This window comes from Monodelphis domestica, chromosome 1 (genome assembly GCF_027887165.1).
Source record: "Monodelphis domestica isolate mMonDom1 chromosome 1, mMonDom1.pri, whole genome shotgun sequence".
NCBI classification, from domain to species: domain Eukaryota; kingdom Metazoa; phylum Chordata; class Mammalia; order Didelphimorphia; family Didelphidae; genus Monodelphis; species Monodelphis domestica.
In genome coordinates, this window is record NC_077227.1 from 481,222,288 (window position 1) to 481,238,934 (window position 16,647).

At 34.6% G+C, this 16,647-nt stretch overlaps 1 protein-coding gene across 14 annotated transcripts in view; it reads left to right on the plus strand.

The window, feature by feature from the left end:
• The window catches only part of GMEB2 (glucocorticoid modulatory element binding protein 2), a 59,594-nt gene that overhangs the window by 19,682 nt on the left and 23,265 nt on the right, over positions 1-16,647 (plus strand). For 11 of the 14 annotated variants that reach the window (XR_008915404.1, XR_008915402.1, XR_008915403.1 and 8 more), the window contains exons 5-7: positions 4,182-4,285; positions 10,333-10,490; positions 16,090-16,161. Coding sequence is in view for 8 of the 14 variants with exons in the window: in XM_007475546.3 (XP_007475608.1) it covers positions 4,182-4,285; positions 10,333-10,490; positions 16,090-16,161 (334 nt within the window). In the remaining 6 variants the exon portion in view is untranslated. The remainder of the gene's footprint in view (positions 1-4,181; positions 4,286-10,332; positions 10,491-16,089; positions 16,162-16,647) is intronic. The other 3 variants (XR_008915406.1, XR_008915405.1, XM_056812820.1) reach the window with 1 other exon arrangement.

Sequence of the window (16,647 nt, forward strand, 5' to 3'; positions counted from 1 at the left end):
GGATTTGGTTCCTTTGATCAGGAGAATCATACCAACTGGAAGTAGATAAGCATAATTAAAGATGAGAAATGGGAAGCAAGACTCTTTTCCATAAATTGTTCTTAGTTCATATTGTATAAGGAAATTGACCACAGAGTCTTTCTACTTGAAACATAGTTTTTATAAGCAAAGCAAGGATCAGAGCTCTACCTCTCCCAAGACCTAGTAACTCATTCCTAGTTTTTTACCTTTTTTTAGTTAAGTAAATGCAATTTTAATTTGACTATTTAGTCCTAACAATTGTTTGTTGAATATAGATCTTAATTATAAAATATTTTGTTAGAGAGCCTGTCTGTTTATCATCCAGATATTGTATAGTTTAGCCTCTTTCTCCTTATTTAAGTTTATCTCGTGTACTGCAGGCAAGATAGTTTGCCAGTTGTACAGACTGTCATAACCACTTTTAGATTTCGTGACTGGGTAAACTACCACCTACTAGAGCAAACATGCACCAATTTTTCTTTTATGTTCTCAGGATATTCCATAAACTTGTCTTATTCTAACTACAACTCCTTCCTGCTGTTGTAGCCAGATCAACCTATATGTCATCTCCTATCCTTTCTGCCATATCTAATGTTTATCTAAACTGCCCTCTATGTTTAGACTAGGTTTACCATGCCATATAGTATGAAGCTATACTCATATTCCATCTCCTTTAGGAAGCCTTTTTAACCTACATGTACCTTAAACCCTCTATTAAATGGTGGCCTCCAACCAACCCTTATTTTTGTATGTGTGTTAATGAGTGTGGGAGTGTTTGCTTATTTGTTCTACTAGAGATGTCAAACTCGGTCTGTAAAACTCCTGAGTTTTAACAAAATTAAAATGTAATTAGGAAAAGTTTAACTTAATATATAAAAATACAATAGAACATCAATAATATTAGCTTGTAGTTTTTTAAGTCAAGGAATTAATTTCTCTTTGAATTTGACACCATGAATATAGATAATTTTTTCTCGACCACCTATATTATGTATGTTTTAGACTTCTAAGATTTGACATTAGATTATAAGTTCCTTGAGGATGGTGACTATATATGCCTATATATCTACCCTATCTATTATCCATTTATATGTGGTCTAGTACCTTCTGTAGCTCCTTTAATTCTTACCAACTCCTTAAAGTGGTGACTTCTGAGGGCTCTGAACTCACTCTATTGGCAGTTTCATCCACCCTAACAGCTTATCTTTATGAAGATGATTTCTAAATCCATCCCCAGAACTGACTTCTCTCCTGAACTCTAGATGTACATCTTCACCTCAGTGTCCTATAGCATTTTCAAGTCAACATACTCAAAACAAAACTTTACCTTTTCCCTAAAACAGACTCTTCATTCTCACTTCTTCATTTCTGTCAATGGCACTGCCATTTATCTACTTATCCATACTCAAAATCTGTTATCTTTGATTCTTTTTTCTCCCTCATAAGCTTTAGCCAGTCAGTTACCAGTTCTTATCAATTCTACCACTATAGTCAGTGTCAGTATTTTCCTTTCTGTTCACTGATGTCACCCTAATATTATTGCCCTCTCAGTGAAGTACTCCAAAAGCTTCCTTGGTAGTCTTCTTGCTGATAGGCTTTTCTCTCTTCAAACCATCCTTCACACTACTTCCAGATTAATCTTCCTGATATAAAGATATTCCTAAAGTTTTGTTTTAATGCCATCTTGGGTTATGGAAGACACCTTAATTTCTTTTCTAAGGCTATACCAACAGAGTGCAGGACTGGCAGGTCATTCCAAGTATGAGTCTTAAAACATTTATCTATAACCTCAGGACCAATCTTAAGTACACAGTGACTTATGACTAGTGTATTGGTCACTAAATGATTATTTATTTGAACATGGCAACTCAAAAGAGACAGGTAAAAACACAAAATGGCCCTCATTGCTCTATATTTCCCTTCCATATCCACAGTGATAGAGAAGGGGGATAGAAGATATTTGCTAGTGTATAGGCCGTCTTTTAATGTTTTAACTGTTTAGTGAACTGATATGCCACTAAATTGTGTTCATAAGGTCAGTTTTGCTACAAATGAAACCAATAAACAAAAGGAAGTTGCATCTAAATGGAAGGAAGGTTTGTAAACTAATCTTGGAAAGCAAATAAAGAAGTTAGCAACTTTGGTTTCATTGTGTACTCAAGGGTAACAAAAAAAACCCCACACTTTTTCAAGGCTATTTTATATTTACAGCATTCATGACGAAAGTAGGTAAGGGCACCACCACTCCACCATGAACATAGTTGTAGCTCATGAGCTATCATCTATTGCAGAGAATGAAAAAGTAGAGAAATTCTTCAAGGAACAAGTCAGGTTTCACCAAACCACATTAACATATACTTTGGTGACTGCAGTGTGAAGGTGAGTAAACAGAAGTATGAAAAATTACGGTGAGAAATATGATTCAGGATAAGAAATGAAATCTAAAACTTACATATTATTCAGAAGGTTATATTATGAATGCTTTCTATTCAACAACATCACAAAAAATTAAGCTGATTTAAAAATATGTGTATATATAGAATACTGTGTATTAGTTCTAAGGTAGAAGAGTCATAAGTACTAGGCAGTGGGAGTTAAGTGACTCACCCAGAGTTGCATAGGTAGGAAGTGTTTGAGGCCATATTTGAAAAGCTGATTATATTTGAACAGACACATTTGGTTATTCCAGGAGTTGTTTCAGAATCAGACATCAACAAATTGGTTAAAAAGGCAAAAATATTTATAAGAAAGAATAAAGATACTGTTGTAATGACTCACTTAAATGAGATGGTAACTTTGAAAATGGGAAATAGACAAAAGTAAGGACATTGATTTTGATTATTGCCTTTTCTCAAACTTTAACTAGGAGACCAAAAGAACCTAGAAATTGCCTTAGCCAGCAAACAATTTCCTTGCCAAGTGGAGAGACATGGTAGCCAAGGTAACAACAGTTTAGAATACAAGCTCAGTTTTAAAACATTGAGGAGAAGGATGGAACATTTTGAGCGGTGCTATACAACAGTGAAAAGAAGTAGAAGGAAAACAAGTCCTCAGAAAGCTTGTCATATTATTCCAAAGGCATTTATAGATTAAATCAGAAGAACATGTAGAAACAAAATGAGTTAGAGCATTTCTATAGCAGTTTATTCTTTTCACTCGTGACATGACCTTTTTAATTTTCTTACACAACTCACTTCTATATGTATTATACTTCATTCACCTGGACTATGTGCAGTTTTTTATTTATTGCCATTACTTTCTTATGCCTGAAGTACCTCTGCCACCATCTGTACTTTTTGAAATAATTCTCATCTTTTCAAGATCTAACTCAAATGTCACTGCTTCTAAGAAATGTTCCTCTAATCTTCAAAATTGGAATGCATCAGTACATTAAGAACTTAGGATTTTATTGATGTGGAAATTCCCTCCACTGAGGCAGAATCCAAACCCTCTAAGATATTATAGTTTTTGTTACTTGAGTCTCAGACAGGTTAAATGTCTTGCCTGGATTAGTTAGTTAACTGGGAGGGGCAAAATTTGAACCTAGTTCTTCCTGTTTCCCAAAATTAAATGCTCTGTCATCTAGCTTCTGCTACCTTTTAGTTCCATGAAAATCCTCTACTGACTTAGCTCCCTTCCTATTAGCTAGTCATTTGTTTTCATCAACTTCAGACTTTTTAAATAAGCAGGTTATCCTTAAAACCATGCCAAATCCTGACAAACAAATATTTTTGCCTGATATAATTACCTTTGACAGCTCTGCAGTGAAAATTACTGCTAGAAGATTACTATTACTAGGAGACTGATGTTGAAAATGATCTAAAATTTTCTCTTCTTGTATATTACTTTGTATCTATCTTATATTCTTTTTTATTTTACTTTATACTGTTGTAGTTTTATATTTATTGAAAAGTTTTTCAAATTTGTGTCACACACAGATTGTAAGCCCCATGAGGGCAAGGATTATGTCTTAATTTTCTTTGTATCTTCCTCCTGTATCTAGCATTGTACTCTGCACATAAAAAGCACATAGTAAGTGATAAATGAAATTAATTAATAAATTCTTGATACTCTTTGATTATTCCATAGACTTGATTATGATGATATAGTCAGAATTTTATACTTGGCTATTGATTATTTTCTTTTTTTTTCTTCTACAGTATGATGAGCATGTCATCAGCCCCAAGGAGTTTGTTCACTTGGCTGGCAAGTCAACTTTGAAGGATTGGAAAAGAGCAATCCGCATGAATGGGATCATGCTCAGGTCAGCCTGTTTTCTAGCAAGCACCTAGATGACAATATAGCCTATCTCTGCTCTGTCAGGGAGAATCTCAGGCTGAGCAACAGGTTCTGATCCAGAAGTTAAACTGATGAATCATGTAACCTTAGTCATCCAGATTTGTCATTATGATCACCATCAGAAGTGCCCAAAGTAAGCAAAGTTTTCCCCTTTATTTTCCTCATTTTTATCTGGGTAAGCCTTTTAATGCTAAGCTATTATATTAGTAAGTCTTTTGATGATAGGATCCAAGAATCTTTTCTTCATTAAAAAAAAGCCCAAATGAAATAATTAAGTTTAATAGGTAATTTTTAGTGCACAGAATAGTAAAAGTTAGTAGTTAAGCTAAAATCCTTAACTATTCTGGAATTGGCCTGTTAAATTTATTTAGTTGGACTTAATATTTAATTTGGTTGTTGTCAGAGATTTAATTTCTAAATTCCATAATGAATTACTAAAGTAAAATGGAATTTATGGTAGTTTATTTTACAATAGAGGGAAGATATTAAGGAAGAGAGAACTGGGGAGAGAGAGAGAGGGAGAGAGAGCTCTGGCTTCCTCAGAGGTAGGTAGAAATTCTAAGCCCCAGCCAGGTGAAAGGAGTCTCAGGATGATGGGCCTTTCTTGGAGGTTCACAGCTCCAGAAAGGGCAAGGAAAACTAAGTCGGCCTTTTATACTCACTACGGTGACCTTCTAAAAGAAAAGCAGTCTGTACGAGTTCCTCCGGGGTCCAGTTCCACAGCCAAGTGTCTTCACTCCAAGTCTGAGTGTCTTGTCTTCCAGTCTCTCCTCCGAGTGACTCTTCTTCACTCCAAGCCCAAGTGTCTGATCTTGATTCTAGTCCAACTCTGAGTGACTGAATCTTGATTGATCAATCCTCCTGTGTGTCTCTGTTTTCTATATTTAAAGACTTTTTTCTCTTTGCCACCTCCCCTAAATTTTATGTCTACCAATCGCAGCAGATGATCCTCTCCAGGACTACCCACTCAATGTATGAAATGGGTGTTCACATCTTTTATAGTTAGTTAACACCCTTTTTTTGGTTAGTTAACACCTTTTTGTAGTTAAAATGTATAGATCTACTTTAAAGGTTAAAATCTAAAAATAGACAGGGGATTACAATTTAAATTTCACAATAAAGGAAGAGCTAAGTACCTTCATTGTTATAATCAGGAAGTAGCCAAATCCAATCTTCACAGGCCTTGGTCTTTAGCATAAAGCTGCTTGTTCAAAAATTTTGCAATTGAGTTAAGGACAGATGACTAATTAGTGGAAGGGGAATTCATGGAAGATTTGGAGAATTAGAGATAATGAGTACTCTCTTAAGTTCGTAGTGTTAGGAATAATGAAACAGGGACAAAGGAAAAATGAGGAAGAGAGAAACATCTGCTTTAAGATTTTAGAGAACCCATTTTACTTATAAGCTTTTCAATTTTCCCATCCATTTTTTACTCTGTTTTAGAATATATAGTTTGCCTGATTTTTCTTATTTCCCTGTCCAAATGACTTCCTGTTCACTCACATTTAATCTGCTATGGCAATGACAAGGAATTAAAACTAACTCCATAAAAGCATTTTATTTTACCTGACTTTCAATTCCATCCTGCAGGCTTACTACTTTTTTTAGGATAGCTAGAGGCTTAGTGGATAGAGCCCTGGGGGCTCAGGGTCAGGAAGACCAGAGTTCAAATTTGACCTTATACACTTAATAACTGCATGATCCTGAGCAAGTCCCTTAACCTATCCAACTCACTTTCCTAAGCTGTAAAGTAGGGATAATAATAATATCTCAGGGTTGTTGTGAAGATTAAATGAAATATTTGTTTAAAAAACAGTCGTTTAGCACAGTGCCTGGTGCTTAGTGGGTGCTATATAAATGCTTATTCCCTCCCCTTAACAATAATTTCTGGCTTCTAGTTCAGCAGCCAAGCATTTGTGTCTTCTGCCCTTTTTCTAGCAGCTCATTCCAAAGTTTGTGAAAGCTTGTAGGCTCTTGCTTTCCATATTGTCTTCCTACAGGGAGTATAAAGAAAGCTTACTTTAATCAACAGTTCTTCCACAAACATCTTGCTTGAAATGTTTGTAATAATATTCTTAAAAATGTCTCCCCATACTTTTCTCCTTCACTTCTCATCCTCTCCCTCTCTTTTTCTCCTTTCTTTTCTTTTTTCTTCCTCTCTGTGTCTCCTCAACCCTCTGCCCCCCCCAAGCCAACCTTACCACTTCTCACTTTAGCTGAATAGATCTCTTTCGAACAACTTTTAGTAAGTTGAACGATTGAGTTAATGATAGCTTCCTTCAGGTTTCCTTGGATTAATAAGAAATATAACTGACATCCATAGGTAATACTTTAATGTGTGTAAAATACTTTATATTATAGAATCTTTTTTTAAACAAATTTTTATTATTATTATTTTTTTAATTTTAAAATCCTTACCTTCCATCATAGAATCAATACTATGTATTGGCTTCAAGGCAGAAGAGTGGTAAGGGCTAGGCAATGGGGGTTAAGTGACTTGTCCAGGGTCACACAGCTAGGAAGTGTCCGAGGTCAGATTTGAACCCAGGACCTCCCATCTCTGGGCCTGGCTCTCAATCCACTGAGCTACCCAGCTGCCCCCTATTACAGAATCTCTTAATGGGTTCTAGAACTGTACTGGTGTTATAAAGGGATTTGTCAACTACGAATGTTTATTATTATCCATCTTAGAAGTATATTGAAATTTTCAGACTTGTCTAGTATTGCTTCCGTATATGTTCCTTAGGTTCTTTTTTGGTCTTCTTTTTATAACTTCCCACTTAACAGATACTATTTACAGAGATGTACTCTCTGCATAGTGGTGTATTCCAGCATCTTATTTCATTTTGAGTTCTTTGGAGTATAATTTTCTTTTGAGTGTAACCTTGTCCAGACTACCTTTTTCTCAGGACTTCTTAATAATATTAAAAATTATTGAGGACCCCCATAATGAGCTTTTGATTATCTCTTGATATTTACCATATTAGAAGTGAAACTTCTTTATATATTATATTATATACAATATACTATTGTTTTATTATATTTATATATTACACAGGTAACATATCATATTATATATTTTATTATAGTTAAAATATTATTATAAAAATAGTTTTGACTTCACAGCCTGAGGCCAAAATGATCTCTGACCCTACGAGTCCTTGGACCATACTTTCTTTAAAAATTACTGATCTAGATAGACTCTGAGGTGAGCCTCTTTCACTCTCTTCCTCTGATATTTTACAATCTGCCCAAATACTTGGAATTCTGTCATTGTAGTCAACCCTAGAAGGTTTAGCATATGATTTTCTTCTTGATATTCTCAAAAAAAAGGGACCAAAAAGAAAAGACAATTAATGAAACACCCTCAGTCTGAATATAAGGGCTTAGCACCTTTTAGCTGATACTTCTAGAAAGGCAGATTGTTATTGAATTACATTTCTTTCAGTCCAATTAATTCTTAACCAAATCTCTGCCTATTTAAAAAAAAATGATATAACTTATTAAGTTTGGCCTAAGGCAAAAGAGCTCATCACCTTTAATATCTTATTTTCATTCTCTTGTTTGCCAAAGCTGGTTTAGTTCTGAAAATTGTTTATTTGGAAATCTCTGCATCTAAATATTTTTAAAAACTGTCAATGGCTGGCACAGGTGGATTGATCACTTTGCTACAGAGATTTTATCAAATGGCTCCATTTTTTTTTTCAACTAAAAGTTTATTCTGCTGGAGAAATGACTTTCTGAGAAGAGTACTACTTATGAATGAGGCTTGACAACAGTGCCAAGTAAACCTTCAAGCATGTAATAAGGGACAATTTGAGCATCCCCTCTAGTTACATTTAACCTGGTTGCTTCCATTTCCCTTTTTGAACAGTGAATTTAAGTTTTAGTCTTAGTACCTAAAATAATATTGAGATGACTGAATGAACCACACCCTCATGAATTTTTTTATATTTTAGTTTTCCCTTGCCAGAATATAATCCCCCCCATATTCATTACCATCTTATGTTTGTATAGCACTTCATAGATTTTAAACTGTTTTTTCTGAAAATGTCTTTTAAGTTACACTTATCTCATTAAGCAGAGTCTAATAATAATGTCAGCTTCTAATTTTGGAGAACATGGGCTGATATTAGAACTATAGAAAAAAAAAAGATGGCAACTTTTGTTTTGAATAAACTAACCAAGGGGGCAGCTGGGTAGCTCAGTAGATTGAGAGCCAGGCCAAGAGAGGGGAGGTCCTAGATTTAAATTTGGCCTCAGATACTTCTCAGTTTTGTGACCCTGGGCAAGTCACTTAACCCCCATTGCCTATCCCTTACCACTCTTCTGCCTTGGAAGGTAAGGGTTTAAAAAAAAAAAGAAAGAAACTAAGCAGTGATATTGTAAGGAAGGAGAAATGGAGAATCTTCATTCATACTGTGTGCATATATATAAAAATAAATTTGATACTGCCTCTCTAGCAATAATGAATATCAAGGAAGCCAGAAATGAAAACGACCTACTAGATTATCTCTATTTCCCTAGAGCCCAGGGCATGTATAGGCTTTCTGTCATTCATTTCTTAAGTTTGAGAGCATAATTATATACAAACTCTTATGTTCCAATATCTAAGACTTTGTTGTCCATTTTGTTCTACCCTCCACCTTTTTTTTTTAATTTTGCTTCTGGAATTACATGGGAGAATGACCTGGGAATTGTCCAATTAGTTGACTTCTGGAGAGGAGACTCTGATAGTTCCTTTTGCTAGATAGTAGTTTTCTATATCTATACTTCTGGGATTTGCACTAATAACTAGAATTATTAGATGTTATTCCTTTCCTCCTAGTTTCTACAAACAATCTTCAAAATTATTTCTTACCACTATGAGACATTTTTGCCAAATTAGATAATAGACCATTATGGAACAATCATTATTTTTCTATCTTCATTGGCTTTACAAGAGCAAAGCATTCATATTTTTTTTTTAAGTATGTCAGAAAAATGTCAGAAAAGGGCCCTCTTACTACTTCATTACAAAGCAAATTAATCTCTGTCATTGCATTGCAGGAACTTGTTCAATGTTTGTAGTTTGAGGATTGGCCTTAGTCAGCTACTATTTTTTGATCTTTCTACTCTTATCACTTGTTTTCCATTGACTTTTTACCTTTCTAGTGCAAGAAGGAATGAATGATAAAAGAAATCTTGGTGAAGTTCACAATTCACACAGTTTCATTATTCATTAATATATTTCTAAAGAATAACAGTAATAGGATTTAGAGCCTGAGGGGAAGTCTTAGAAAAAGCTTCCCTTCTAACTTGCTCTTTTATACTTAAGGAAATTGAAGTCCATGGAAGCTTAAGGAATGAGTTAATGTCAAAGCTAGGACAAGAACCAACCTAGGTCTCCTGATTCTCAGCCTATTACTCTTTCTACATAGCATTTCTCTTTGTTTTATTGAATTTAAGAGATCTTTGATAATAATATAAATATTTCTTACTAGATTAGCAAAACCCTTTGAGTAAGTCAAAGGTTCCTGCTATAGTTAGTGTGACTTTTCTGTTTGGCTTTTTGGTTTAGTGGAAAAATTGCTGGATTTGGAGTCAGAGGACCTGGCTTCTAATTCTGGCTCTGCTATTTATACCTTTCTAACCATAGGTAAGTCACTTAACTTCTGTGAGCTTCAGTTTCTTAATCTGTAAAATGAGGCGTTGAACTAGATGGCCAAAAGTAAGATTCCTTTTAGTTCTAAATCTATGATCTTTTAATGTAAGGGACTCAGACCTTTCAGGGGCTGTTTGGCAAATCTTAACATGTTTTTAGAGGCCATAAAATCATTGCTGAAGATTGTTTTGCCTGAACATATATTGTTCCTTTTCTACTTGTTCCAATTTAAGGAAGAAATTAGGCAGAAAGATAAATAGTTCATGTTTGAGTTGGGAGTTGAATTGGGACAATTACAAGTTTTGATTTCAGTTGGGGTTTTGTGATTAGCTTGTGATTATACTCTTATACATAATCCTTTGCCACAGGAAGATCATGGATTCTGGAGAGCTGGACTTTTATCAACATGACAAGGTCTGTTCCAACACCTGTCGAAGCACTAAAATCGACTTGTCTGGTGCCAGAGTGGCTTTAAGTAGTCAGACATCAACAGAATACATCCCTATCACCCCTGCTTCTGCAGATGGTATGTTTTCTTTTTGCCCACCATTGCCTGAGCTATTTAACTATGGCTTTATACTTTGTGACTATATCCCAGGTACAGGTTTGTTTCTCTTGGCTTTATGTTAAATTTTACTTTATGTTGTTTACTTTTTTCTAAATTTACTGTTCTGTCAGGTATAACAGAATAATTGCTGTCCAATATAAGCTGATTTAGACAGTACAGGTAAATGAGGTTTGGTTGTGATAAACTCTCCCTTTCAAAGGTTTCTGTTTGCTGAAGGGGAGATGATCAAGTGAGATTGTCTCCTTAATATTACACAAATTCCTAGTTTTCCTCACCATGTCAATCTCTTTTGTTCTTCTCTGTTTTTAATGAGAATATTATAGTCACTTTATTACCTCATATAAGATTGTTTTTAACCTTTAACTTCTTAGTATCAATTCTAAGAAGAGTGTAAAGGGTTTGGCAATTGGAATTAAGTGACACAGGTAGGAAGTGTCAGAGGTCTGATTTGAACCCAGGTCCTCCCAACTCCAGGCCTGACTCTCTATCCACTAAGCCACCTACCTGCCCCTCATAATAGGATTTTTGAAGTTCATCTTCTACCAGTTTATGAAATAAATGACTAATAAATCATTTAATTTTGTTCACTTACGTTTGCCTTAGTTGAATTATTTACCAATTTAGTCTGATAGGATTAAATTGTCCTTCGGATTCTATCTTATGAGGGGTTTTTTGAAAGCAATAATTAAATCCTAAATATAACTAGTCATATTTCATTGGGTAGAGTTGGGTTTCCAACTTTTTTGTTTGTTTTTCTTAGCTGTTACTGAAGAACTTCATTTAATTTAAAAGAGCATTTATGTTTTTTTGACTAGTCCCAAAGAAGTAGTTTTTTTTTCCTTGATTGTCCTTCAATTGTAGCATCTTCATGCCTTTTAATACTTAGGGAAGAATTTGGGGGTGTTAGGTCCATTTTCTTTGACAGTAACTTCAGAAGTTTACATGTTCCTTCTTAAGTAGAATATGTGTGATTTAAAAGTATTTCATAAGTTATGCCCAAGAAATACTGGTAACCTACAGAAGCTTCAGGCAGTTAGATATGTTGTCATTGATGCTTCTGTTGTGTGTTAATGAGGGCAGGCTGCTCTTTCAGTATTTGAGTGATAATTAAAGTATGATGCTAGTGAAGCTATAGGTTAGAACTATGTAAAGGTTATTCAGCTTTATGCTCCATGGCTGCAAAACTTGTCTTAAGTCTTGCAAATCATTCTCCCATTTTGTCACCATTGCCAGTAAAATGGCTATGAGGTAGATATCCTTAGAGTTACTTTAATTCATATTTCTCTAATTAGCAATGATTTGAAGTATATGACTATTGATATATTGGTTTGCTTCCTTAGAAAACTGCCTATTCATATTCTTTGGCTATTTATCATTTGGGAAATGATTATTGTTCTTTTATATTTGAATCAGTTTCTTTAGATAGCTTGAAAATGAGACCCTTATCAAAGAAACTTGTTGAAAGATTTTCAGTGCCTTTGACCATGTGATTGGTCTAGAGACTGCATGGATCTTCAGAAATTCATCCCAGTTTATGAAAAAGCAACCTAATGCCTATAAATAATTTATCAGTATTGAGGCATATAATTAGAAATTGATTTTTTTAAGCATGTAAAGGATGTTAGAAATAATTTAACTATCTAATTTTACAGAAAAAGAAACTGGGGCCAGGAAAGATTTAACCACCTTCACACATTTAATTAGGTTTTTCTTGATTATTAGAACAATTCTTTCTCTCTACACTAATAATTCACATGCCTGTTCTATACTTGGTGCAACACTGAAATGAATCTGCTTCTTTCAGTGTTAAAAACAACTCTTATATTTTTGAGCTTCCCTAGTCAATGTAAGGTAAGCAAATAAAAATATAAATTAGTGACATTATTAACACAAATATCTTTTGATACAGCTAAGGGTCTTATAAGGACTGTGACCATTCTACCCACTAAGTCCAAAAGAAGAAAAGTTTGTAAAGCTGTTCATTGAGGGGCTGGAGATTTTTCTCTTCTAAATGGATTCTTGCAACATTTAATATGAGTACTTTATACAAATTGAGAATTAGCATCAGTTCAGAGTCCTAGTATCTGAAAGAGAATAGAAATTAGACCAGGTATAAAATAAATGAATTTGTTGGCAAGCAGGAGTATATGCTTATTTGAGAATATTAACCTATTGTTCTTTTTTTAACCCATGTCTTCCATCTTAGAATCCATACTAAGTATTGGTTTCAAAGTAGAAGAGCAGGAAGGACTTGGCAATTGGAGTTTAAGTGACTTTCCCAGGGTCACATAGCTAGGAAGTGGCTGAGGCTATATTTGAACTTAGGACCTTTCACCTCTAGGCTTGGCTCTCAATCCTTGCTGCCTAGCCACTTTGGTGCCCTCTATATTTTTCATGCTTTCTGCTAAATAGTGCAGTATCAGATTGTGGAAAATGCTTGCTCAGAGGCAAAAATAAAGGTGCCTAATCTTAATAGTTTTTTAATTAAAGGACTTCATATAGTTAAGGCTAGAGTATGTGTAGTTTAAAAAATACTGTATAAGCAGTAGATCTGATAAAAAATTCTGGAGGAAACCCAGGTTGGTCAAATAATTTAGTAAAATACCTTTTTAAAACCTCAGCTCAAAGGATCATAATTAAGACCAAAAAGGGATCTTAGAAGTCTTCTTGTTCAAGTCCCTCATTTTACAACTAAGTAAAATGAGGAACAAAGTGGTTAAGTGACTTGTCCAATGTTCAATAGACAGCTAGTAATTGGCAGAGCTGGGATTTGAACTCAGGTCCTATAACTTTTAAGTTCAGTCCCCTTTTACTGTGCCATGTTGTCTCCTTGGTTTTCTATCGGCTATGTATTGTGCTAGGCATTGGACATACAGAGGCAAAAATAGCCTTGCCCTCAAGGGTCTTGCATTCAATTGGTGGAAACAACATACATACAAATAAATAGAAAACACCTACAAAATAGTTTTGGGGGAGTACAAAACAGGTTATCAGGAAAGGCCTCATTTAGGAAGTGGCACTTGAGCTTTTAAGGAAGCTATTGATTTTGCCAGATGTAAATTAAGAGAAATTGCATCCCAGATATGGGAGATAGCTGATGCAAAGGCATGGGGATGGGAAATGAAGTGCTATAGGTCAGGAACAACAGCAAGTAGCCCATTTTGACTGGAATGTGAAATATATGAGGGAGAGTAATGTATACTAATTTTGGAAAAGTAGGCTGGAATCAGGAAGAAAGGGGTTTTCAATTCTAAAAAGATTTTGTTATTTTATCCTGGATACAAAAAGGAGCCAGCCACTAAAGCTTTTTGACTAGAGGCATGATATGGTTAGTGTTGTTCTTTGGAAATATTAATTTTTTCAATCATGTGGATATTGGATTAGAGAGGGAAGAGGCTGAGGCAGGGAAGCCTATCAGAAGACTATTGCAATAAACCAGGTAAGAAGCCATGAGGGCCGGAATTGGGATGATGAACACATGAGTAAGAAGGTGATAGATGTGTGAGATTCTTTGGAGGTAGATGAGATTAGGTAGATGAGACTATTTTTGGTAACTGATTAGATAGAAGGAGTGAAAAACATGAAGAATTTAAGCTGTGAATCTGAGAGATAGGAAGGATAGTACTCTCCACTGAAATTAAGAAGTTCATAAGAAAAGAGTTTTAGGAGAAAGATAAGGAATTCTGTTTTTAACATTTTGAATTTGAAGTACCCACAAAACATTCACATGGGAATGTCCAGTTGACCATTTACAATTTGGAACCAGAGTCCAGGAGAAAGAGAGGCTAGATAGAGCTTGGGGTGGGGGTAGGGGGAAAGTATGTATGCGTATGTATCTTGGAAGATAGAAACAATCAATGAACCCATGGGAATTGATATGATCACCAAGAAAAAAGGTGTAGAAAAAAGATGAGAGTCTAGAACAAAATCCCCATTGTTACTGAGAATGCTGTGATGACCTAACAAAAGAGATTAAGAAAGAGCAGCCATATTAGTATGAAAAAACAAACAAACAAACCAAGAGAAAACAGTGGTATGAAGACCTAAAGTAAAGAGAGTATTATTAATCATGGGAGGGTAGTCAACAGTGTCAGATGCTTCATACGAAATCAAATAGCATGAGGATTGAGAAAATGGCAGGGGATTTGACAGTTAAGCAATTATTAGTAATTTTGGAGAGAAAAGTTTCAGATGAATAATGCAATTTGAAGCCAGATTATGAGGACTGAGAAGTGAATGATAGGAGAGGTATAAGCAGTGAGCCTAGGAGAGTGGTTGTGATTTAAGGAGAGATATAGGATGATAATTTGAAGGAATGGTAGGGTCAAGTAAAGAGGGGTGTGTGTGCGTGTGTGTAATCTGCTGGAGGAGATTGGGTCTATGGTACAAGTACAGGACTTGACCCTAGCAAGAAAGGTTACCTCTTCATCAGAAATTGGAGTAAAGGAAGAGAGAATGGAGCTCAAGTTAGGGAGTCTTGAAATGTAAAAATGAGAGAGCTCCAAGTGAAAGGCCTTTATATTCTCAAAAATTATGAGGCAAAGTTCTCTATTGAAAGGAAATGGGGAGAGGGGCAATATGAGAAACTTGAAAAGAGAAGAAAAGATTTTGAATAGCCACTCTAGGTCATGAGATTTGAAGAAATTGTGATGTCAAGTCTGTAGTGTTTTGTGGAATATCAACATTTATATTAAAGCCCCCTACTATAAACTGAGATGGTACTTGGAATATCATTATATTTTATATATTGATTACATTAAATCATGGAAATTTAGATCTGAAAAGGGCCTTATAGGTCATCCAGTATATAAGCTTGAGACTGTTTTATTTTTTTTATTCTCATTGCTTAACATAATGCCCTACACATAGGCCTTAAAAATCAGAAGAGACTAGATCTCTTCTGATATAGCTGCTTTACATATGAGAAAACTTTGACTAGAGATATTAGCTGACTTGTCTAAGATCACATAGTTTGTGACAGATCTGGGACTAGAATTTAGGTCTCTTGATTTCCAGTCCAGTGTTTCTTTCCACTATATTATGCTACTCTTCTTAGATGTAAGATTGACAAATTAACAATTGATATTTCCTCCTAGCAACACAAAAATTCCTCAATTTTTAAAAAGAAGTATAGAAATATGGAAGATCCTGAAACAAAATCATCAATGAAGTATAAAAATATCTACTATAATTCTGTAGAAGAATGATTAATCTTAGAATGAGTCTATACAGTTCTAAGTAGAAAAGAAATTCAAACAGAAAAAACCTTCTTTCTGTCGTGCTTTTCATATTTATGCAAAAGATCTTATGAATTATAAATAATGGAGAAAATGTAAGTAGAAACTTGAAATATGAAGCCAGTAAATATTCAAGTGCCAAGATGTATGTATAGCATTATCTTGGAGGTGGAAATTAAAGAGAGCAGTAATATAACAGATAATAGTTAGAAAGGAAATAAATCAAAAATAACAAAGAAAAGCTGCCTACTATTTTGAAAACAAAATCTGTATAAATGATTGTGGGTTTGGTTTTTTTTTGTTTTTTGTTTTGGTTGCAGTGAATGGGTCTCCTGCTACAATCACCATAGAAACTTGTGAGGACACTGGTGACTGGACTACCACCATTGGAGGTATAATGCATGAAAACTGCAAGACAAAGGGTAGTGATTGTTGACCATTTGTTTGTCATTAATCATACAATTGGAAACTCTTGTTAGAACTTTGAGGAAATGAAAAAGGAGCAGTTTAAACAAAGGAACCTGAAATGAAGGTGCTTTATACAGCATTGTAAAAATTATGTGTGTGGTAAGCCATTAGGGTATAGGAACTATATTTTATGTTACACTTTTTTACACATGATAAGGCAAGATTTGGAAACTAATTTAAGCAAAGGAGAATGAATAGCTGTCTAAGAAAATGGTGTTAGAGAACAGACTTTGTGTAGCTTAAAATAAAAGAAATACAGTTTTGTCTGGAATGGATTACAACCAACAGAAGCCGGTTAAAAAAAGTTTCATTGCCTGGAAACATGAATCTGATGCAGCAGGAGAAAAAACAGCTCATATGTATCCATTAATTAGATACTACAGAAGATAATGTGGTATATAGGAAGAAGA